Source organism: Podarcis raffonei, chromosome 16 (assembly GCF_027172205.1).
Source record: "Podarcis raffonei isolate rPodRaf1 chromosome 16, rPodRaf1.pri, whole genome shotgun sequence".
Lineage (NCBI taxonomy): Eukaryota > Metazoa > Chordata > Lepidosauria > Squamata > Lacertidae > Podarcis > Podarcis raffonei.
Window position 1 is genome coordinate 30,783,549 of NC_070617.1, and position 24,110 is coordinate 30,807,658.

Sequence of the window (24,110 nt, forward strand, 5' to 3'; positions counted from 1 at the left end):
CCTCTCGTGAAGAAGAACTTGCCACCTTCCAAAGCAGTTTTGTTCTGCTGTTACATCACCAGGAAGTTCTTCTAATATTTATTCAAAATTTTGTCATTTGAGCCCATTTATTCAGGGCTCATCTTCTGGAACGAAAAAACACATTTGCTCCATTATCTATGTGACTCACAGCTTTTTTAGGTTTTTGAAGATAGCTGTCACATCGCCTCCCAACAAAACAATCTCAACACATTCAATTTTTCTTTGTGAGATGTGGTCTTCACTTTCTGAAACACGCTGTGTGGCCAATTTTAGACATCTTCAGAGAAGGGAATATTAACTTCCTTAAAAAAACAAAAAACAGTTCCTGCAGCTTCTAAATAAGTGGGATTTTTAAAAGCCAAAAATGAAATCGGAACACTATGTTTTTGCTTTTTTAATGTACTCATTTCTGTTTTCGTTGTAATGAAGTTTTAAATTATAAAATTTGGTAAATGGGCAAAGAAAACAATTTATGCCGCAATCCTATTCCCACGTGTACCTGGTTTAATGAACTTCTGAGATGACATGAATAAGTTGCACTGCTGGTTTCACATTGACTGTGATGAAGTTCTCCATATGGGGGAAAATATTGGTATTTAAAATCCAGGATATTGAAGAGAAAACTTATTCCTCATAGTTGCTGAAATTTAGAGCAAAGTCGGTTTTCTTAGTCAGCAGAGAAAAAATATTAATTTTGTTTCATGACCAAAGAAACCTTTTTTGAAAGTAATAATATTCCTTAATATTCCCTAACAACCCATCTCCTGTTTTAATGGAAATTGCCACAGCAACATAATCTTAACAGTGGAATTGCTCGTGTGACACATGCTGGGCACGTGTTGTAGGTAGAATTAAAATATCCACTAGACAAACAGAACTCCAGCTGCTTCAGATCCTTTAGCCAGGAAAATGAGAGTGTAAGGGATTTTACGCATACCTGAGCACCACCCTCTCCTCTACAGATTTTCTGTGAATATATGTCTGGTGACCATATCTTCCGAAAAATCAGTTTCACCATCCACAAAAGCATGAGGGTTCTGTTGTTAAGAGTGTCAGACTTGGGAGAACTAGTCTGAACCAGCCCGTGAAGCCTTTGGTTCAATTTGGGCTAATCAGTATCACTCGGCCTTGATCCAGTTCTAAAATTGAAATACACAGCATTATACTTTGTAGAGCACGCTTCACATTATTGGTGCTGACCTTCAAAGCCCTAAACGGCTTTGGCTCTGTATACCTGAAGGAGCATCTCTGTCCCCATCGTTCAGCCCGGAAACTGAGGTCCAGCTCCAAGGGCCTTCTGGCTGTTCCCTTGCTGTGAGAAGTGAGGTTACAGGGAACCAGGCAGAGAGCCTTCTCGGTAGTGGCACCCGCCCTGTGGAACGCCCTCCTGGCAGATGTCAAAGAATAAACAACTATCTGACTTTTAGAAGACATCGAAAGGCAGTCCTGTATAGGGAAATTTTTTATTGTTTGATGTTTTACTGTGGTTTTATAGTTTTTTGGAAGCCACACAGAGTGGCTGGAGAACCCAGTCAGATGGACAGGGTGTAAATAAATAACAATAAATGCTATGAGTTAATCTGTGACAAGTGGCTTGTGCAGACGCTCAGGCGAGGGGTGTCTATAGCATTATTCAGGGAACAGCCACATAGTTCAGGCTCACAGGAAAGTCTGGGAGAAACTTCAGTCTGATTGTCGGTGTGGACAGTACTGTGCTGGGTGACACAAAGATCTTTTTTTTTTAATAGGATATTTATTAAGATTTTTTAAAGTATTCCAATAAAGTGAAAAAGAAGAAAAAACAGATAAATAACAAAAATACAGAATAAAGAAAATTAAAAACACATAAATTTTCAGTTGCTTATTTTCTTTTAACTTGTTTCCCGGACCTCCTCATACCTCCCTTTTTTGTATTCCACCACAAATTGTTAGTTCAGCAAATCCTTACCATTATATTATTACCTATTTATAATCCTTTTTTTCATATTCTCTTAAAGCATTACAGCTGGAAACCACTTAATTTCAATCCAACATCATTCTAACACTCATTAATTTTACAATATTTCTGTAGATAGTCTTTAAATTTCTTCCAATCTTCTTCCACCGACTCTTCTCCCTGGTCTCGGATTCTGCCAGTCATTTCTGCCAATCCCATATAGTCCATCACCTTCATCTGCCATTCTTCCAAAGTGGGTAGATCTTGTGTCTTCCAATACTTTGCAATAAGTATTCTTGCTGCTGTTGTGGCATACATAAAAAAAGTTCTGTCCTTCTTTGGCACCAATTGGCCGACAATGCCCAGAAGAAAGGCCTCTGGTTTCTTCAGGAAGGTGTATTTAAATACCTTTTTCATTTCATTATAGATCATTTCCCAGAAAGCCTTAATTCTTGGGCACGTCCACCAAAGGTGAAAGAATGTACCTTCAGTTTCTTTGCAGTTCCAACATTTATTATCGGGCAAATGATATATTTTTGCAAGCTTGACTGGGGTCATGTACCACCTGTATATCATTTTCATAATATTCTCTCTTAAGGCATTGCATGCCGTGAATTTCATACCTGTGGTCCACAACTGTTCCCAGTCAGCAAACATAATGTTATGTCCAAAATCTTGTGCCCATTTAATCATAGCAGATTTCACCGTTTCATCCTGAGTATTCCATTTCAACAGCAAGTTATACATCTTTGACAAAATCTTAGTTTTGGGTTCTAACAGTTCTGTTTCTAATTTTGATTTTTCCACCTGGAAGCCAATTTTCTTGTCCAAATTATATGCCTCCATTATCTGATAATAATGAAGCCAATCTCGCACTTTGTTTTTTAGTTGCTCAAAGCTCTGCAGTTTTAGTCTATCTCCCTCTTGTTCCAAAATTTCCCAATATTTCGGCCATTTGGCCTCCATATTGAGCTTCTTCTGGGCCTTTGCTTCCATTGGTGACAACCACCTTGGGGTTTTATTTTCCAATAAATCCTTATATCTTATCCAAACGTTGAACAAAGCTTTCCTGACAATATGGTTCTTAAATGCTTTATGTGCTTTAACCTTGTCGTACCACAAATATGCATGCCACCCAAAAACATTATTGAAACCTTCTAGATCCAAAATGTCTGTGTTCTCAAGAAGCAGCCAGTCTTTCAACCAGCAGAATGCTGCTGATTCATAGTAAAGTTTAAAGTCTGGCAGGGCAAATCCACCTCTTTCCTTTGCATCAGTTAATATCTTAAATTTTATTCTGGGCTTCTTGCCCTGCCAGACAAATCTAGAAATATCTTTCTGCCACTTCTTGAAACAATCCATCTTGTCCACAATCTGCAGTGTTTGAAACAAAAACAACATTCTAGGCAAAACATTCATCTTTATAGCTGCAATTCGACCCAACAAGGAAAGCTTCAAGTTTGACCAAATTTCTAAATCTTTTTTCACTTCTGTCCAACATTTTTCATAATTATCTTTAAATAAGTTCCCATTTTTTGCTGTCATATTAATCCCCAAGTATTTCACTTTCTTAACCACAGTCAGACCTGTCTCATTCTGAAACCTCTCTCTTTTGATCGGTGTTAAATTTTTCTCTAAAACCTTAGTTTTTGACTTGTTCAGTTTAAATCCTGCCACTTGACCAAATTCTTGAATTAGTTCTAAAACCCTTTTGGTACTAGATTCTGGCTCCTGTAACGTCAATACTAAATCATCTGCAAATGCTCTCAATTTGTACTGTTTGGCTCCGACCTGTATACCTTTAACTAACCGGTCCCTTCTAATCATATTCAGCAGAACCTCCAGGACCGATATAAAAAGCAATGGAGAGATTGGGCACCCCTGTCGTGTCCCTTTTTCTATCTTAAATTCTTCCGTCACCACATTATTTACAATTAATTTTGCCTTTTGTTCAGAATACATTGCACCTATACCATTTTCAAAACCTTGGCCTACCCCCATCCCCTGTAGGTTCTTCTTCATAAAACTCCAAGAGATGTTGTCAAAAGCTTTCTCCGCGTCCACAAATATCAGAACTGCTTTAGTGTTTATATTCACTTCTAGTTTTTCCAGCTTCTTGTGACTAATGGAGGGAGAAATTAGATGTGATGCAGAAGATCTGTAATAGGACCATCCCGCCCCCTTTTTATGGCCTTTCCATCAACAACCTTTCCCTCTGTTTCATCCTCTCCCCACCCCTTCACCCCGGTCCTTTATCTCCCACATCAAATCTATTTCATCCCTTATTTTTGTGTCATAACATTTGGTGGCCACCAAACAAACAAACAAAAAATGCATGAAAAATTTACTTCTCAACATCTTTTGAAACCCATCGTGATTAATACTGAATTGATCACAAAAACAACCACCACAGGTAAATGAATTTTTAGGACGAAGAACTGGGCCTGTTCTTTTGACTACAATTTCTAGACTGCTGTATTTTTCGTCGTATCATTTCTGGAGAAAGAGAGAGAGAGGGAGAGTTTTAATTTGTACACGTCAGTTTTACAATGGCCTTTGGCTATAGCAACTTGCTGAAAGAGCTAATTAATTTTGCTTTGCCATTTTGGAAAATAAACCCACTGTGTAATTGCAAAGTATCATTACACACTTGCTGGGGAGGACTCTGGTTATTAGTGGTAACACCTCTGCAATGAGATCAGGACTGCTCTCCCCCAGGCACTGTGCCATTAAAGTTTGCGTCGGCTACCATCAGCACCACCAGGCTGATGGAGAGCTCATTTTTGTGGAAAAGTAGACTGGATTTCCTAAGCACTCCTTCGGCCAGAATGAGCTAATAACATCTAGATTAGATTGTAAACTCTTGTGTGTCTGAATTCTGCCGCACAAACCTCAAAACCCTGTAATAAACCTTGAGAAGCTAATCATGCCCCTGGAAGGAATTTGAAAACTCATGCTGCAACTGGATGTAGTATTGTTACCGTTCGGTCCTAGAGATAAATGATCAGTGGCTTGAAAAATACAGGGACAGGCAACAGGTAAAAGACCCCTGGACAGTTAAATCCAGTCAAAGGCGACAGTGGAGTGCGGCACTCATCTTTCAGGCCGAGGGAGCCGGCGTTTGTTCACAGACAGCTTTCTGGGCCACGTGGCCAGCAGGACTAAACCGCTTCTGGCACAACGGGACACGGAAACACCGTTTACCTTCCCGCCAGAGCGGTACCTATTTATCTACTTGCACTGGTGTGCTTTTGAACTGCTAGGTTGGCAGGAACTGGGACAGAGAAACGGGAGCTCACTACCGTCACACGGATTCGAACTGCTGACCTTCCGATCGGCAAGTGGTTTAGACCACAGCGCCACCCGCGCCACAGGAATGGGCAAAGCTATATTGACACCTGAGGCAGAAAATCTCAAGAGCATCCCCACCACATACAGCCTGGGTAGCCAACATGTTGCCTTCCAGATTATCCCTGGAGAGCTCAGTTGTTTAGAGCATGGTGCTGATAACACCAAGGTTGCAGGTTCAATCCCCATATGGGACAGCTGCATATTCCTGGATTGCGGGGGCTTGGACTAGATGATCCTCAGGGTCCCATCCAACTTTACAATTCTATGATTCTATGGTGATGATGATGATGATTAAAATTTGTATACTGCCCTATACCCACTGGTCTCGGGGCTGTTCACAAGATAAAATCAAACTATGAAAACATAAAATACATACTCAAAATAAAACAAGAACAACCCAATAACCCCTCTCCCCAACACATTATAGAAGGGCAGATGTTGTTAAACTCAGCTCCAGCCAACATGGTGGGAACATGGAGGTCATTTTGTTCTCTATCCCTTGTCTATGCCAACTTGCAGTACAGTGGTGCCTCGCAAGACGAAATTAATTCGTTCCGCGAGTTGTTTCGTATTGCGATTCTTTCGTCTTGCGGAGCGCAGATTCCCTGGGTATTAACGGCTTTAAGAAAAAGGAAGCAAACTCGCAAGACGTTTTCGTCTTGCAAAGCAAGCCCATAGGGAAAATTGTCTTGCGAAGCAACTCAAAAAACGAAAAACCCTTTCGTCTTGCGCGTTTTTCGTCTTGCGAGGCATTCGTCTTGCGAGGTACCACTGTAGCTCTTTGAAGTTTATATATATATATATATATATATATATATATACACACACACACACACACACACACACTTTTATTAGTTTTTTAACATATCATTTTCAACAGTAATTAAACATACTTTTACATCTTATTCAATTTTTTTGACTTCGATCAGTCCTGTCTGAAAATTTTCCAATCTAATCTCTTAGTATGCATTTCTTATTTTCCCTATTACATTTCAAACTCATAACCAATATCTTTTTCTGCTTTGTAACACTTCATATATTCCTTTTTACAAAACGTCTTGTAGTCCTACTAATGTAATTTGTTGATTACAGTTGCTCTTCAAATAATTCATATACTTCTTCCAATCTTCTGTAAATCTCTGGTCCCACAGGTTTTGAATCCTTCCTGTCATTTTGTCCAATTCTGCATGGTCCATTAATTTCGTCTGCCATTCTTTTTTCATCTTTCTTCTTTCTGCTTCCATTTCTGGGCTAACAATACTCTTGCTGCTGTTGTTGCATATAATAACAGTTTGACATCTTGTCTATTAATGTCTTGGCCTATAATACTGGCTCTTGTGAGGTTCCAAATGGAAGCCTTTCCTAGCCCGAGCTGAAGGTTCATGGACCGAACCTGTATGTGAGTCTGTGCACCAAGCTACAACTCTTCCACAAGCCATAGACCCGTCGGAAAACGCCCCATTTTAATGGGGGTGGGTGCAATAGAGAAATGCCCTGTATTGGGGGACCCATTGAGTCCAGCATCCTGTTTGACCACTGGCAGATCAGTTGGCTCCAGGATGTCGTGAGCAGAACTTGGTTGGCAATAGTGCTCTCTTGCTGTTTGCCCCTTAGTAACCGGGCCGTCCTGACCTAAAGATGTAGTTTTCCTGCCTTCTTCAGTCTCTGAGGATGGACCCCTAGTGGGATCCTCATCCACTCCATAGTGTGGATGTTGGTGCCAACAGAATTGATTGAGGACCCTTTAGGCCAGCAAGTGTTGTAAACAAAATCTGCCCTTTTTCCCTTATGGGGTATCCAAGAGCCCATATAGAGTCCTTACGTAGGTTCCCTATTGGTAGTAGAAAATAACAGGACAACCAGAGAATATTGAGAAGCAAAGCAGCTAGTAAGCTTGATCTTTAGAAGAAGAAGAGGAAGAGTTTGGATTTGATATCCCGCCTTTCACTCCCTTTAAGGAGTCTCAAAGCGGCTAACATTCGCCTTTCCCTTCCTCCCCCACAACAAACACTCTGTGAGGTGAGTGGGGCTGAGAGACTTCAGAGAAGTGTGACTGGCCCAAGGTCACCCAGCAGCTGCATGTGGAGGAGCGGAGACGCGAACCCGGTTCCCCAGATTACAAGACTACCGCTCTTAACCACTACACCACACTGGCTCTCTTTATTGATCTGTTGCAACAGGGGGCTCCCCTCACACGCAGGAAAGGAGGAGGAACCCAGAACAATGGCACGCAAGGCCTTATAAAGACTTTTGAAACTGCCACGCTGTAGATCAAGACTACCCCCAGATACATCATACGTACATCACAGAAAAGGCGGTCTAAAACAGAAATTTGAATGTTGTTTTTCCTGTTTGCCAAGTTATCTGATTGCCTTTTCTGATTGTCTTTCCTGATAGTCTGTCACCCATTATCTGATTGCCTTTCCTGATAGTCTGTCACCCATTAAAATGCCGATTACTCAATTCCTGAGACAAGGGGAAGGCTCCCTGACCCCCACTCCCTCCTTGCAGGGAAAACATTTGGTCAGTTTGGGAATCAAAATGGTTCCGGGTCGGTCTTCCTGTGCTGATCTACGTACGTGCTTGGTTGGTACACTTATGAACATTACCATATATCAAGACCTCAAAATTCCTATCACACAAGCCAACTGCTCAAAGAGGCTGTGCCAGCCTGTATAAGACCCCGGATGGCCTCAGCACATGGCTGAGACAATATTGGGAACATAAGGAGGTGCCTCTTCCCCAAGTCAGACCATTGGGGCTTCCAGCTCACTATTGCTACACTGACTGGCAACAGTAAAGTAGAAAGAGGGAGCAAAACACACTCTCTTCGTCCAACCCAACTGCTTCACGGGCATAATTCCATTATTCAGGACATAATTTTAAATATTGCTTGCCATTTCCCCACTGAGTTCTTGTGAGACATGTTACCAGAAATGGCATGATTATGCCAGGTTTTCTGTGAGCTCCTGAAATTATCTGTGCATTGTGAATATAGTCTTTGGCAAAGTAGAACAGTTTTACTGCGCCTTCAGGAGTTTTGAGGTGCACATATTGTGCATGTGTCCATGCGCGCACACACACACCCCTTCTGTCCGGGGGACAAGGAGCAAAAAGATTGTCAGTCTCTGCTCACCATGTTGGCTCTCTGCCATTCCCAGAGGCTAAACGGAGACTGTTTCTATGCAAGAGAATAAAAGAGACATTTTTTATTTAAAAAATTGTCACGCACAGAAACCAGCGGGGAATATTTTAGTCTCCCTGAGCACTCTTTTAACTGACTTGAAAGTTGCCACTTCTCAACAACAATAACTTTTCAAAAGAAAACTCCAGTGTGAAGCTGCCGAGTTTGATTTTCAGACTTGAGTTCAGGTGGGTGGAAAGTAATTATCTTTCCCCAATTCATCACCAATTGTTGGTGGGTCAAATCCACTTGGGCTTAATCTTCAACCCAGATCTTATTGTCCTCTGTTGGTGTGAAGAGCTGTGTCAGCCACATGATTAACCCTCCTGACATTAGCTACAATTGCTGTGAAACTTGCTGAATGATTAATCAGTAAGATGAACAAATTATCTAGGCTGTAGACTAGGAATACCCATTTCCAGTGTCCTCTTACAACCTCCACCCTGGGAAGGAGATGGCTCCACACCTTAGGAGCCACTGTGGAGCCACTGTGACCTTGTCCCCCCGTACCCCATGGAAGTAGCTCTGCCACGGGACTCCTGTGAATAAACCAGATAACTTGGAAGATCAAGAAAGATATGAGGAGCTTTTCCCACAGCTTGAAAACCCATTGTCTAGAAGAAGCTAATGACTGCATTAAAAGATGCTCATCCTTCGCATGGCCAGATGTAGCACTTGGGGGATGAATTTTTAATCTTGACTTTGAATGTAAGAAGAGCCTGCTGGATCAAGCCAATGGCCCATCTAGACCTACATCCTGTTCTCACAGTGGCCGCCCAAATGCCTGTGCGCAAGAGCACTCTCCCCACCTGTGTTTTCCAGCAACTAGTACTCAGAAACATTGCTACCTCTGACTACAGAGACAGAGCATAGCCATTGTATGGTCCAGAAGATAAAAGTTCTGGCAGTTGTTCCAAGCTGGGGCTGAAACAACTTGCATCTTTGGCTCAGCTGCAGGGTTGCTAACCGTGGTGCTGAAATTCATGAACTTTGCATCAGGACCTCCGCGGCCTTAGTTCACAACCAACTCCAGATCCCTTGGCCTGCTGGTCTCCACCTTGCTTTTGCCATCACCTCTCGTCTGTGGTGGAAATGGCAATGGCTCAGAGAAGCTTTTAATATTTGATGAATCATTGTATTTTAATATTCTGGTGGAAGCCGCCAGAGTGGTTGGGGAGACCCAGGCAGATGGGCAGGGTATAAATAAATAAATAAATAAATAAATCATCATCATCAACAACAACAACCACCACCACCACCTGCATAAACCCGCTGGCAGCAAAATGATCCCTCTTTTTCCGCATGTTGTGGAGCAACAGTTGCAACAGCAAAGTCCTTCCTCTGCCCCTGCTGTGTGCACCCTGGGGATAAGGAAGGAAGGTGCTGGCTTGTTCTAGTTGTCTTTCGTGGCACCAGCTGCCAGTGCTTCAACCAAAACAACAACAAACAGATTAATCTGGCAGCACAAAACAGCAAGAACGGTACACAGGGGAAAGAAAGCAGGCTGAACAGGAGCTGTATCCAGTGCTACTCGTACTCAGCATAGATCCACTGAAATTAACAGGCATGATTAATATAGGTGCATTGGCCAGAGTGAAACTTTGTTGGCTACAACCCCATCTTGCTAACTCATGATGGCCGCGCTGTATTGCTGGCAAACCCCACTGGGATCAGAAGCAATCCCAGTAGAGCACGTTGGAGGAGAAGGTCTGGTTTCGTGTAAGGCACACCCCTGTGTGCATATGAAACATCAGGCTGGGTGCTACATGACATTGTCACATTTGTGCATGTGGGATGCAGCCAGTTGTCTGGAGCACAAGGAGGGCAAATGGTTGGCAGTTTTATTATTTATTGACAAAGAATACATTCACGGTAGCACGTAAGGTGCACAGTGGCTATAAAACAGATCCAGTCCTCATTGAACATTCTGGGGGCTTCTTAAACACACACACACACACACAGAGAGAGAGAGAGAGAGAGAGAGAGAGAGAGAGAGAGAGAGAGAGAGGATCTCTTTGTGTGTTTATTTGTGCATCCTTCTACATACCTTGGGGTTCCTGCAAACCTGCTACTGTTTCCCTCTTATATCTGGATGTCAATGCTTGGACTACACAAGCACTCAGAACTCAAACGCTGGAAACAGAAGGAAGTGTGGCATCTTCTCTATTTTGGCACTGAGAAGAAGCAAGGAAAGAAGCAAGGAGAAAAAAAGAACAAATACGTATCACAGGGTAAAAGCGTAGGAAGGGGAAAGGCCATAGCTCATCGGTATGGCATCTGCTTGGCATGCAGAAGGTCCCAGGTTCAATCCCCATCATCTCCAGGTAGGGCCAGGAGAGTCCCTTGCCTGAAACCCTGGAGAACGGCTGCCAGTAGACTATATTGAGCTAGCAGTGTTTGAAAATCCCATTGTTGTAGCTCATTTTGCAACAAGGAATTTCTTTAGTGTGAGCAGCTTCTGAACTCTGGGTGCAGTACTGCACTTAAGATTTCAGCTTAAAACTGCAGAGTGGAAGGAAAGGGGGAGCTTTATCTGCCTCCCCACTTCCAACTAGTCTCTGAAAACTGGAGAAGAGACCCTCTTAAGAATATTAGGAAGGTAGGCAGGGGAAGGACTAGACCATGCAAAAAATGAACAAAGTACTTTAGCTGCAGTTCATTCATTTTCAGCTTTGTAAAAAGGTAAAGGGACCCCTGACCATTAGGACTCTGGGGTTGTGGTGCTCATCTCGCTTTATTGGCCGAGGGAGCTGGCGTACAGCTTCCGGGTCATGTGGCCAGCATGACTAAGCTGCTTCTGGCGAACCAGAGCAGCGCACGGAAACGCCGTTTACCTTCCCGCTGGAGCGGTACCTATTTATCTACTTGCACTTTGACATGCTTTTGAACTGCTAGGTTGGCAGGAGCAGGGACCGAGCAACGGGAGCTCACCCCGTGGTGGGGATTCGAACCGCCAACCTTCTGATCGGCAAGTCCTAGGCTCTGTGATTTAACCCACAGTGCCAACCGCGTCCCTTCAGCTTTGTATTCTTGTTATTAAAAAGTGCACCTAGACACCCTGTTGTTCCACCCATAACCTAGGCTTAAGGTGCCATTTAGCTCCCATCTTTCATATCTCAGTTTCTAACGCTGTGAGCTAGATGCATCAATGGTCTGACTCCATAGCATCCTATGTGGAAATGGAGTTCTTCCACTTTTCAGTCCTGACTTTTCCTCTCAGAGGGGCTGGTGCTCAGGTAGAGCATCTGTCTTACACAAATAAGGTCCCAGGTCTGGTCCACAGCATCTTCAGGTAGGGTTTGCAATTGCTTCTGCCTGAAACCTTGAGCGAGTTGTTGCCAGTCTGTGTCGGCAACACTGAGTTAGATGGCCGAGTGGGACTGATTTGGTGTAGGCAGCTTCCTCTGTACCTGTGGCCTCCTCACCTTGTCTCAAGATAATTCTGAATTACCTTGCAACCGTATGAAGAGATCCAGATACACCTTGTGTCGTTCAAGACTGCCTTGGGGAAAAACTCTGTTGAAAATGCATTAGACTTAGAGGTTCATATTTCTTCTATTTCCCCCGATCAGAATTTGAACCTGAGCCTGGTCTGCTTTCGCTTAGCACTCTGCTACAGTTGCGGTTTTCTACAAACTGCTCCTGTGCACAAAAACAAAACAAAGCAATATAAAAGGGCAATTTGAAGTTTAAGCCTTTGCACGGCAGAGAAAATGCATGACAAAGTTTTGTGGAGGAGAAAAAGAGGCCGTTTGCAAGACTTTGAAATGGATAACGCTCCTCGCGCAGCCAAGATAAGTAGATGGGTGAACAAAGACCAACTGCACTGTGAGCGGAGGGGGTCTCCATGGCAACATAATTATTTTTCTGACTTCAATCTGCGTCCTGCATAATGATAAGAAGTTTAAAGGGAGGAGGAGGGACATCTCTCCCACTTGCTTCCCCAGCAAAACCGACTGGAGAGAGTAAGCTATCAGGGCATGTGTAGCTGCTACCATCCCTGTTTAAGCAAGATGTCAGCCCTGTGTGGTGCCAGCATTTGGGGGAAGACGGTCCCTGGTTCCAAACTAGCAAAGCCAATGATATTATCCTGCGGCAGGGAGTTTTTCTTACGAACAGGCCCCCAGGCTTCTATGAGCTCTTTTACAATACGATAATCTTTATTGTCATTTATTGTCATTGTCCCATACAGAACAACGAAATTGAAAAATCTACATAAAACATTCAAAACAACAAGCCTGCTATCCCAGCTATCCCAACCTGGTTGCCCCCCTAAAAACTCTGATACCCCATTTTTAAATACAATCTACTCCCATAGAGACTCCTTACATTGCGTTTAAAACCAAAATCGCATTTGGGTAGAAACTGTTTCAGGGTCTATACGAGCAATCTCTACCTGCGGGATAATCTCACTCTGCCAGTTAAGTAAAAAAACCCAACAAGGTCTCCATTGGCCACCTTCAGGCCTTAAAATTGAACGTGCTGGTGGTGTCCCCAATTTCTCTGGTCCTCTGGTTTTACCTGTACAGTGGACGCTCCGGATACAAGCTTAATTCGTTCTGGGGGTCCATTCGCACCCCGAAAATTTCGTAAATAGAGGCATGGTTCTGCGTACGCACACGGCGCGATTGAGCACTTCTGCACATGCGTGCGCGGCGAAACCCAGAAGTATACACTTCTGGGTTTGCCGTGGCCATAACCCGAAGATTCCATATCCAGAGGGATATGTAAGTAGAGGTACGACTGTATGTCTCTTGGATTCATCACTGAGCATTGAATCCTGTCTGAATGTCAGGCACTTACCTCTAGGTCTCCAGCCATCAACCACTCAGTGTCAGGGGACTGAGGAGGAATGGTGGAGACCCCCCTTCTCCTACACTTCCCAGAGAAGAAACAGACAGCATAGATTTAGAAAAGTGGTTTGCAGAAGGGCATAGTTCAGAGGCGAGTAGCTGGGAAATATTGGGAGAAGAGCAGCAGGAAGAAGAAGAACCAAGGGAGAGACAGCTGACAGTGTCTTTAGAAAGTATTCCTGACCCCCCACCTCCCAGGACCAGTTTGCACCCCAGGTGAGCATTGAGAGTAGTAGAACAGAAAGCTCAGAAGCAGAAAGCTCAGTCTAGCCATCGCAGGGTTGACGTAGAATTAGGAGAGATGGCGCGGATGCGACTTATTCAGAACACCACCATTATTTAGCGGAGATTGTCTCTCTCTGTGAATACTGAATAAATAACCTGTAAGAACTCTTCTTATTTTATCTGCTCCTTGGCTGCCACTGTGGGAGGGATAGGATTCACTGAAGCCTGGCACTCAGGTAGCAAAGGTGCAGTTTTCGTCCTCCAAAGTTTTACAGCTTTGCTGCCAAGTCGGCATGCAGCTCAGCAATTTGTGCAGAGACCATGTCCATTGCTTCTACTGCCGTTACAGTGGCATCATTTGGTGATACCTTTTGGCCGTGTTTGCAGCCTGTGTCCGATCATTTACCTGAGATCATGACTCGCCTGTTAGCTTAGGTAGTGAAATTGTGGTCCTTCCTTGCTGGTGCACCACGAATCATGTCGCATCTAAGCAGATGTAAAATTGTGCATTCCGATTGTGGAATGCTTTCCGTGGAGAGACTTGCTTGGCGCCATCCTTACATGTCTTTAGACGCCATGCAAAAACCATTCCTCTTTACCCAGGCTTATGGCTGTTAAATTATAATCTATGGCCTGTGAAAGCATCGGGGGAGGACTGTTATTATTATGATTATTTTACTATTAGGCTGTCGTGGGTGGCGCTGTGGGTAAAAGCCTCAGCGCCTAGGGCTTGCCGATCAAAAGGTCGGCGGTTCGAATCCCCGCGGCGGGGTGCGCTCCCGTCGTTCATTCCCAGCGCCTGCCAACCTAGCAGTTCGAAAGCACCCCCGGGTGCAAGTAGATAAATAGGGACCGCTTACTAGCGGGAAGGTAAACGGCGTTCCATGTGCTGCGCTGGCTCGCCAGATGCAGCTTTGTCACGCTGGCCACGTGACCCGGAAGTGTCTTCGGACGGCGCTGGCCCCCGGCCTCTTGAGTGAGATGGGCGCACAACCCTAGAGTCTGTCAAGACTGGCCCGTACGGGCAGGGGTACCTTTACCTTTACCTTTTATGCTTTTTACTATGTCTTTATTACATTTTTATCATTGATGTTTTGTTGTGTGCTCCTAACGTTGCACACCACCCTGGGATCTTTTGTTTTTTGTTTTTATGAAATCATGTTTATTTGATTTTACAAATATAGAATTATAACAATCCAAATACTCTGAATCTCAAGACTCCCCCCCCCCCCTCTTCATGGGTCCTATTGTAAGCATTCACAACTACATATTATTCTGTTCTATATTTTATATCAATCCATATTGTCCATAGTATTTGTCACATTACAAGTGAGATTAAAATCCTGCTAATGTTTTCATCTGCTTGCAATGGTCTCTTAAATAGATTTTTAAAATTTCCACCCCGGAATCTTTTGATAAAGGGTAGTGTATAAATTGAATAGATGATGATCATCATCATCATCATAATAAATCCCTTTTCTGAGTAAGGGAATGGGAAACAAAAGTGGTAAATTCGACCATGCCTGGTAGGATTGCTCTGTAAAATAGCTAAAATAGGCACGCATAGAATCTTGGCTTAGGTTTCATGGAACAGGCAAAGGCAAACTGGGCCCTCCAGCTGTTTTGGGACTACAATTCCCATCATCCCTGACCACTGGTCCTGTTAGCTAGGGATGATGGGTGCTGTAGTCCCAAAACAGCTGGAGGGCTGAGTTTGCCTATGCCTGTCATAGAAGCAGTAGCCTCAGTCTCCTTAGACGACTAGCTAGTTATAAAACCTTGCCTATGATAGAGTGAACCTTTCATGCCTGGGTTCCCTTCTCTTTGTCTCTGTCTTCGATAGCTGGACTATACTAGAGGCTCTCCTTCTCCTGAATTTTATTTCAATAAGAAAATGTGAGGGAATGCTAGCAGTTTGGGAATCATCCTTTTTTGGAGGGCTTGCAGAATAACAACAGCAACCACCTGTGCCACAAACCAGATTGGATGAAAACTCGTATCGTAGTGCTCTGTAAATTGATAGCCATAGTTTTTAATATACTAACCCTTTATGCTCTTCCACACCCGTTTAATTAGATTCTTATAGACTTTTATATATACCTTCTGTTTCAATACTTTTTAGCTTTCCAAAATGTTTTACAGTTTTTAAATGATTGTACCCCATCCTACTTATCCTGGTCTACGAACGTAATAAAAATTTGAATTTGAATTCAACAACAACAACAATAAACTTGGGTGGTGACAAAAGTGGTGGTTTTCTTTGCATTCCTTTGCCTTAGCAGCTTTGCTGAGACCTTTTAAAAATGTTTAGTGTTTTTTAATCTGTGTTTTCATGATAACCTTTTGTATAGTTGGTTTTAATGCGTCTTGTGGATTTTAGCTGTGGTTTTATTAGCAGTTTTATGATGTACTCTGTCTGGAGAGCTCATTGACTGATGTATTAATCTTTCAATAAAATAAATGTTCCATCTTAAAAAAAAATTATACCAAGTTTAGCGCACCAGCTCACATTAACGAGGCCGGGGGCCGTCAATACACCCGTCTCAGCTTAAGCATACAAGCCGAAATATGCCAGCCAGCTTGGGACATATCCACATGAAATAGACATTTATAATGCAAGGGTAGTAAGGTCCTCAGACCATTGCCTGGTTGTAGATTGTGGGTGATTATCTTTCCAGTGCAAGTCACACGGTGATCATAAGTGTTTGCAGGAACTGTCAACCCCGATTAGCTTAGTTTCTCGCTCCAGTCTTAAATTCAGTTATCTACATTTTGCAGCAATTGTCGTTTTTTAAAAAAACAACAACAAATGTCGTTGTGAAAATTCATCAGCACTTTCTCCTAATAGACACCTTTTTATATGCAGTTTCCCTCATATGCATTTTTTGTATGTCGTTTTCACTAATATCCTCATTTTTATGCATACCTTAATATATGTATCTTTTGCAATCATTGTTTAGTCAGCACTGCAAAATTCAGATGAGTGCAAATTTTGAAGGATGCAATGTTTCGGTTCACGTGTTGTTTCGGAGAGCACGCATGTGATAAATCCAGCTTTCTTAAAAAAATAAATAAATTAGATTTTCCACAATTGTAACAAAAACCACAAAGCAAAATAACACACAAAGATAAAAAAAAATAATAATAAAAAACAAATAACAACAAACTTAATTCTTTGAAAAGCCCACCTTTTTACACCTCTTAATTGACTTCTAGTCCCTCCCTTCTGAGTTTCCTTATAATTGAATGTAACAGCTTTCCAATATCATTATTAAACTAAAAATTACTCCAATTAAATTCATCTTATTCACTTTTCTTAATATGCTAAATCCCATTTTTTTATTTATATCCTATTCTAATCCTAGGCCTATTTGGTACTTTCAAGTAGTTTTTAATTTTCTATATTACAATATTTATTCAAATAGTCCTTAAATTTCCTCCAATTTTCCTGAAACTCCTCTTCTTTCTAGTCGTGGATTCTTCCGGTCAGGTCAGCTAGCTCCAAAAAGTCCATCATCTTCATCTGCCAAAAGTCTGCCAATCTTCCACTGTTGGTAGTTCTTGTGTTTTCCAATTTTTAGCAAGTAATATTCGAGCAGCCGTTGTGGCATACAAAAATAATTTAACATCTTTCTTGGGCAGTTCCAAACCTATTATTCCAAGAAGGCAGGCCTCTGGTGATAAATCCAGCTTTCAATGTGTTCTGAAATGGATTTCTTCCCCATCCCTAACTGGTTGCCTACCTATGTCTTCCAGATGCTGGAAGGTTGGATATTGACCATCCTGGTATCTGTCGGTGTCGGCTCCCTCCTGTTCATGGTGGCGCTGGTGATCCTCCTCAGAAACAACATCCATGCTACTATGTTCTGGAATGAAATCGTGCTAGAGAAAATCACCAACTTCGTCATGGATCAGAGCAAAGAGCAGCGGATCTTGAACTCTGTGTCCTACAATGCCGTCAAAGGGGATCCCGAGAGCGTCTTGGACTGCATTGACAACTACTGCTCCCAGAAAGAATGGGCCATGAACGTGGGCGATGAGAAAGGTAAACCGGTGTCATGGACGAGTTGGACGTTTCTGAGCACAATTCAAAGTGTTGGTGTTGACCTTTAAAGCCCTAAACGGCCTCGGCCCAGTATACCTGAAGGAGCGTCTCCACCCCCATCGTTCTGCCTGGACGCTGAGGTCCAGTGCCGAGGGCCTTCTGGCGGTTCCCTCATTGCGAGAAGCAAAGCTACAGGGAACCAGGCAGAGGGCCTTTTCAGTAGTGGTGCCCGCCCTGTGGAACGCCCTCCCATCAGATGTCAAAGCGATAAACAATTACCTGACATTCAGAAGACATCTTAAGGCAGCCCTGTTCAGGGAAGCTTTTAATGTGTGACATTTTAGTGTATTTTTGGTCTCTGTGGAAGCTGCCCAGAGTGGCTGGGGAAACCCAGCCAGATGGGCGGGGTACAAATAATAAATTATTATTATTAAATTATTATTGGACGCAGAGGAAGGGTGGGAAGAACCAGCTGGGGAACCCCCAAGGGAAGGAGGCTCGGATCCCGGGGAGTGGTGGCGGGGCAACAATGAGTGGTCAAAGGGAGAAGATGGAGAAGACTGGGAAGAGGCGGTGTCAAAGGATGAAGAGGTAACAGGGCTTAGTCAGCTGGGATGCAGAGCCTGTGGTGCAGAGTCACGAGATGCCAGCTCCCTTCTCCCTGGTCTCCCGGCGGTGTGAAAAGAGTGGAGGAGGGGTTGGCTTCATGCAGACACAGTCTCTGATTGCTTGGGAGAAGCCCTGGAGAGGAGGGCTGTGGGGAGATAGAGACTTTCAGTCTTGGCAACTGATGCGTAAGACCTCCCAGAGATGAGCTGCTGTGCTCCTTAGTCCTGACACTCAGCCAAGTGATGATTGTGCTTTTGCTTCAAAAGAGTCAACTCCAACTTTGAGCAGTGTGATCTACTGTCAGTTCGCTCTTTGACAATGGAGTGGAGCTCCTTAAAAGTTGGTCTTTGGTTGCCACCAAGAGATGTGGAGATGGCTTCTCTTTAGAATATAAAGAAAGCCTTGCTGGATCAGGCCAAGGGCCCGTCTAGTCCAGCATCAATATCCACCCAGCCAGCAGAACAACACTAGTAATAATAATAATAATAATAATAATAATAATAATAATAGTAATAGTAATAATAATAAATTTTATTTATACCCCGCCCTCCCCAGCCAAGACCGGGCTCAGGGCGGCTAACAACCAATAATAAAAACAAGTTGATTAAAATACAATTTAAAAAACAAGATTAAAATACAACATTAGAACATTAGGATGCAGCCTCTTCACAGGAGGAGAAAGGAAAAAGAAAGAGAGGGAGGGAATCAAACTGATTCTAAGCAAAAGGCCAGGCGGAACAACTCTGTCTTACAAGCCCTGTGGAAAGAAATCAGATCCCTCAGGGCCCTGGTCTCATGAGAAAGAGCGTTCCACCAGGCCAGAGCCAGTGTTGAGAAGGCCCTGGCTCTGGTTGAGGCTAATCTAACTTCCTTAGGGCCCGGAACCTCTAGGGTGTTGCTATTTATGCACCTTAATGTCCTCCGTGGGGCATACCAGGAGAGGTGTACCATAGAGAGAGCATACCACTAGCCTTCCTTGTGATTCCCAGCAACTGGCCTTCAGAGGCATTCTGCTTCCGCCAGTGGAGGCAACCTGCCTCTGGACAGCCTTGCATTTAACAACGTGCCTGGTAGCCACAGCCGGCCAGGAATTCCATGCAGGCACATCCTTACAATTCCATGTAGGTCATTGAGACACCTAGTGGAAAAAAGACCAATCTCTTCATTTTCCTATTGGCAGCCTGCTGCATTTTGGTGCTGGTGGGACACGGGTGGCGCTGTGGTCTAAACCACAGAGCCTAGGGCTTGCCGATCAGAAGGTCGGCAGTTCGAATCCCCGCAACGAGGTGAGCTCCCGTTGCTCAGTCCCTGCTCCTGCCAACCTAGCAGTTTGAAAGCACGTCAAAGTGCAAGTAGATAAATAGGTACCACTCCAGCGGGAAGGTAAACGGCGTTTCCGTGCGCTGCTCTGATTCGCCAGAAGCAGCTTAGTCATGCTGGCCATATGACCTGGAAGCTGTACGCCGGCTCCCTCGGCCAATAAAGCGAGATGAGCGCCACAACCCCAGAGTCGTCCGCGACTGGACCTAACGGTCAGGGGTCCCTTTACCTTTACAGGGGAAGGGGAGCCCCAGTTCATTTTGAGTACATAGCAGTGCCCCTGGGCATGGATAAAAGAAGCTGGTGAATGCATTGATGCAGGGGATGAAGGAATGCAGTGTATATTTATGTGAATGGATGGGGTTTTTGTTAATGAATGGGACTGATAGGGGACATGAATGGAGAGTGTTGTTGTGATGGGAAAGACAGAATCATAGAATCATAGAGTTGGAAGAGACCACAAGGGCCATCGAGTCCAACCCCCTGCCAAGCAGGAAACACCATCAGAGCACTCCTGACATATGGCTGTCAAGCCTTTGCTTAAAGACCTCCAAAGAAGGAGACTCCACCACACTCCTTAGCAGCCAATTCCACTGTCGAACAGCTCTTACTGTCAGGAAGTTCTTCCTAATGTTTAGGTGGAATCTTCTTTCTTGTAGTTTGGATCCATTGCTCCGTGTCCGCTTCTCTGGAGCAGCAGAAAACAACCTTTCTCCCTCCTCTATGTGACATCCTTTTATATATTTGAACATGGCTATCATATCACCCCTTAACCTCCTCTTCTCCAGGCTAAACATGCCCAGCTCCCTTAGCCGTTCCTCATAAGGCATCGTTTCCAGGCCTTTGACCATTTTGGTTGCCCTCCTCTGGACACGTTCCACTTTGTCAGTGTCCTTCTTGAACTGTGGTGCCCAGAACTGGACACAGTACTCCAGGTGAGGTCTGACCAGAGCAGAATACAGTGGCACTATTACTTCCCTTGATCTAGATGCTATACTCCTATTGATGCAGCCCAGAATTGCATTGGCTTTTTTAGCTGCCGCGTCACACTGTTGGCTCATGTCAAGTTTGTGGTCAACCAAGACTCCTAGATCCTTTTCACATGTACTGCTCTCAAGCCAGGTGTCACCCATCTTGTATTTGTGCCTCTCATTTTTTTTGCCCAAGTGCAATACTTTACATTTCTCCCTGTTAAAATTAATCTTGTTTGTTTTGGCCCAGTTCTCTAATCTGTCAAGGTCGTTTTGAAGTGTGATCCTTATCCTCTGGGGTGTTAGACAGAGAGAGGGGAGGAGTGACTTTGGCCCCACCTACCAACTGCATGCACCCCTAAATAGCCCTTTCAAGAGGTGAGGATACATGTCAGGATTTGGCTCATGGCAAGGAAAATATTATCCCTCTCAGTACCCAGAAGAGTTCTGTATTACCTGCCTTGCCTCCTGGTAAGATGTGCACAATTCAGTCTCGAGCTATGGTCATCGCAGATTGAAAATTTCAATCAGAATGTAACCTAAAAATTTTAGGATATGGCATTTCTCTTCTAAACATCAACAAGTCAAACTCAGACAAATGAAACAGATATAACAACCGACAACAAAAACTCCAATGCATTCTGTTCTTAAACAATATTAAACACTTGTTAATAAAGCATAAAGTTGTACATTGTCCTGTCCATTTCTCATCCCAGTGGCTCCATTTTCAAACAGAAGCACTGTCTGTTTCCCCCCTCTCTCAGTCTCTCACTGTCTTAGTCAATTTCACTGGGTATACCACGTCCCAAATTCTCAATAGCTATTCAGTGGTAAATCTATACATATGATCTTGCTCCTAGGTACCCTGTCTCAGACACCTCTACTGTAATTTAGAAAAAAGAAAAAAAGGCAGTTTTTAGGGCTCTTCTGTCAACTAATCAGGTCTCCAGGCATATTAATCGAGCCCTGCTAAAGTCAACACCCTCCTTTTCCAGGTGTGATCCTAGATAAGGTCGTTGAAGAGGCGGATCCTACCATCGCTTTGGAATTTGGAACGTACGTAGGCTACTCGGCCATCAGGATCGCTCGCCTTTTGAAACCAAACGCCCGTCTTCTTACCATCGAATTCAACCCCGAGTTTGCCTCCATTGCAAGAGAGATCATCGAAATTGCTGGACTCAGCGAGAAGGTACTATCCGGCACACAGAGAGCTCCGAAATGTTTGTCAGCAGCAAATGGATGGTGGTCGCGGCTCTCTGAGAGAGTCGTTGTTTTTAATTCCGTTGAATTGTGGAGATGGGAGGGGCCCATCAAAGATCATCTGGTCCAAGTCCCTCCCAACGCTCCCACAGCATCCCTGATAGGTGGCAACGCTCTGGGGCATTGTGGGAAATTTAGATGGCAGACCTCCACACCAGCCGTGCTGCTGGAAATTAAAATGTCAGGCCCAGTGCTCATTGGATTGGAAATCAGGGCATCTCTCCATCAGTCCTGGTAGCTCTGCCTAAGGATGTGGGTGGATGCCAGGCCAGAATGAGGTAGGCAAGGGAAGATTCAAACTATACATTTGAAACATATCCGACACACATTTAAAGCACGATTTCTGCACTATGGTTACCAGATTTTTTTTCAATGAATCCGGGGACACTTTTTTTTTTTTGTGAAGCTGAGTAGCAACAGGGAGTCAGTAGTGGGGATGTTGAGACAAAAGACCCTGGGCCCAAGCACACATGCATATTGTATAAAGGTGCAAAGCCCTTCTTTTGCACCCTGTGAAACATAAACGCCCAGAGTTTTTTTAAAAACTGGGCAACGGCGCACCGCCCACCCGTGACTCCCGAGCCCTCCCTGATCTCCTTCCTCCTTCCCCCTTTGTTTTGACAGATCAGGGGAGGCTCGGGAGTCACGGGCAGGTGGCCGTTGCCCAGGAGAGGCCAGCCTGGAAGTGCAGTTGGCTCTGGCTGGCTTCAGGAGCTGCTCACTGCCGTGGCGCAGGAAATATGGCAGGTGCCACGGCAGCGAGCAGCTCCTGAAGCCAGCCAGAGCCAACTGCACTACCAGGCTGGCTCCGGGCTGCTGAGGCTGCCACGTTTCCCGGGACAGATTTGCAAATCTGGGGACATTCTGGGGACAGAATTTGTCTGGGGACAGATTTGCAAATCTCCAGGAACTGGGGACATCTGGTAACCCCATCTTAGACTACATATCCGTTTTGCTGCTGAAATGGAGCGCGCACTCTGTTTTGTGATCAAGGATGGCGAAACTGTAGCTCTCCAGATCTTTGGTGGACTACGGCTCCCATCGTTCCTGGCCATTGGCCATGCTGGCCAGGGCTGATGGGAGTTGTAGTCCACCACTTCTGAAGAGCCACAGGTTCCCCATCCCTGCAGATGATTGGGGCAGATCTGGGTTTGACTGGGGGGTAGTTTGGCCCTGAGTGACCCTTATCCAAGCTGAGTTGTTGGGAAAGGGCTTGCTCTTTATTATTTTGCCCTTACAGAAGAAACAATTGCAGCCTCATAAACTTTCCCGGATCATAAGCCAAGCGAATCACTAGTTCCCACCAGAGACTTCCCTTGCCACTGGCAGAAGTGTTAACATTCCCTTGAACAGGAGCAAAGGTCATCTACTTTATAACTACACAGAGAGAAAACGTTTGGGGAAGAAATAACCAAGCCAGCTTATTATGCGCACACAAAACCCAAGTGACCCCCCAAGTCGTATTTGACCGAAGCATTTTTTGTTGTTTACAGCAGGGCAATTCAACTGCTTTGGTGGCTGGTGCGCAATGGGACTGATAGGGCAGAAGGCAGGGAGACCAACAGTAGGTGGCGCTGCAGGCAATGACAAGCAGAGCCAACCAATTCTAGTTTTGTCCCTGCTGAGTTCTGCAAGGGGTAACACTGAGATGAAGGAGGAAGAAGCTGGCAGAGGCATCGCTCCAACTTACTCCTCTTGGATTCGTTGTAAATAAGGAGGCAGGTGCATGGAGGCTGGTTGAGGGCAGTGCCCCCTAATAAACCAGCCTCTACTGCAATGGTTTCCAAACTTTTTCAGGCCACTGCCCTTTGGCTTCATAAACTCATCCCCAGTGCCCCCTGAAAGAGCGTCTCCACCCCCTCATTCTGCCTGGACACTGAGGTCCAGCTCCGAGGGCCTTCTGGCAGTTCCCTCACTGTGAGAAGCGAGGGCCTTCTCGGTAGTGGCACCCGCCCTGTGGAACGCCCTCCCCTCAGATGTCAAGGAAATAAGAAACTATCTGACTTTTAGAAGATATCTGAAGGCAGCCCTTTTAGGGAAGTTTTAATGTTTGATGTTTTATTGTGTTTTTAATATCCTGTTGGAAGCCACCCAGAGTGGCTGGGGAGGCCTGGCCAGATGGGCGGGGTATAAGTAATAAATTGTTGTTGTTGTTGTTGTTCCCCATAAAAAGCATTCTTCAGAACAGCGGTTTGCACAATCCGCTATGGAACATAATAGCACAGTAAGATTCAAAACAGTAGCAATCAATTGCACATTTATTCAAGGTCCAATTAAAATGATTTAGTTTAATTTTCAGCTATGGACCACCCACGTTGGGAACCATGGCCCTCCT

At 44.3% G+C, this 24,110-nt stretch overlaps 1 protein-coding gene across 3 annotated transcripts in view; it reads left to right on the top strand.

Annotated features, from left to right (window-relative positions):
- COMT (catechol-O-methyltransferase) overlaps positions 1-24,110 on the top strand; it is a 43,980-nt gene that overhangs the window by 14,890 nt on the left and 4,980 nt on the right. For 2 of the 3 annotated variants that reach the window (XM_053369506.1, XM_053369504.1), the window contains exons 2-3: positions 17,327-17,615; positions 21,511-21,704. In XM_053369506.1, the coding sequence (XP_053225481.1) occupies positions 17,327-17,615; positions 21,511-21,704 (483 nt within the window). Of the gene's footprint in view, positions 1-15,407; positions 15,467-17,326; positions 17,616-21,510; positions 21,705-24,110 lie in introns of those variants that run through there. The other variant, XM_053369505.1, reaches the window with a different exon arrangement.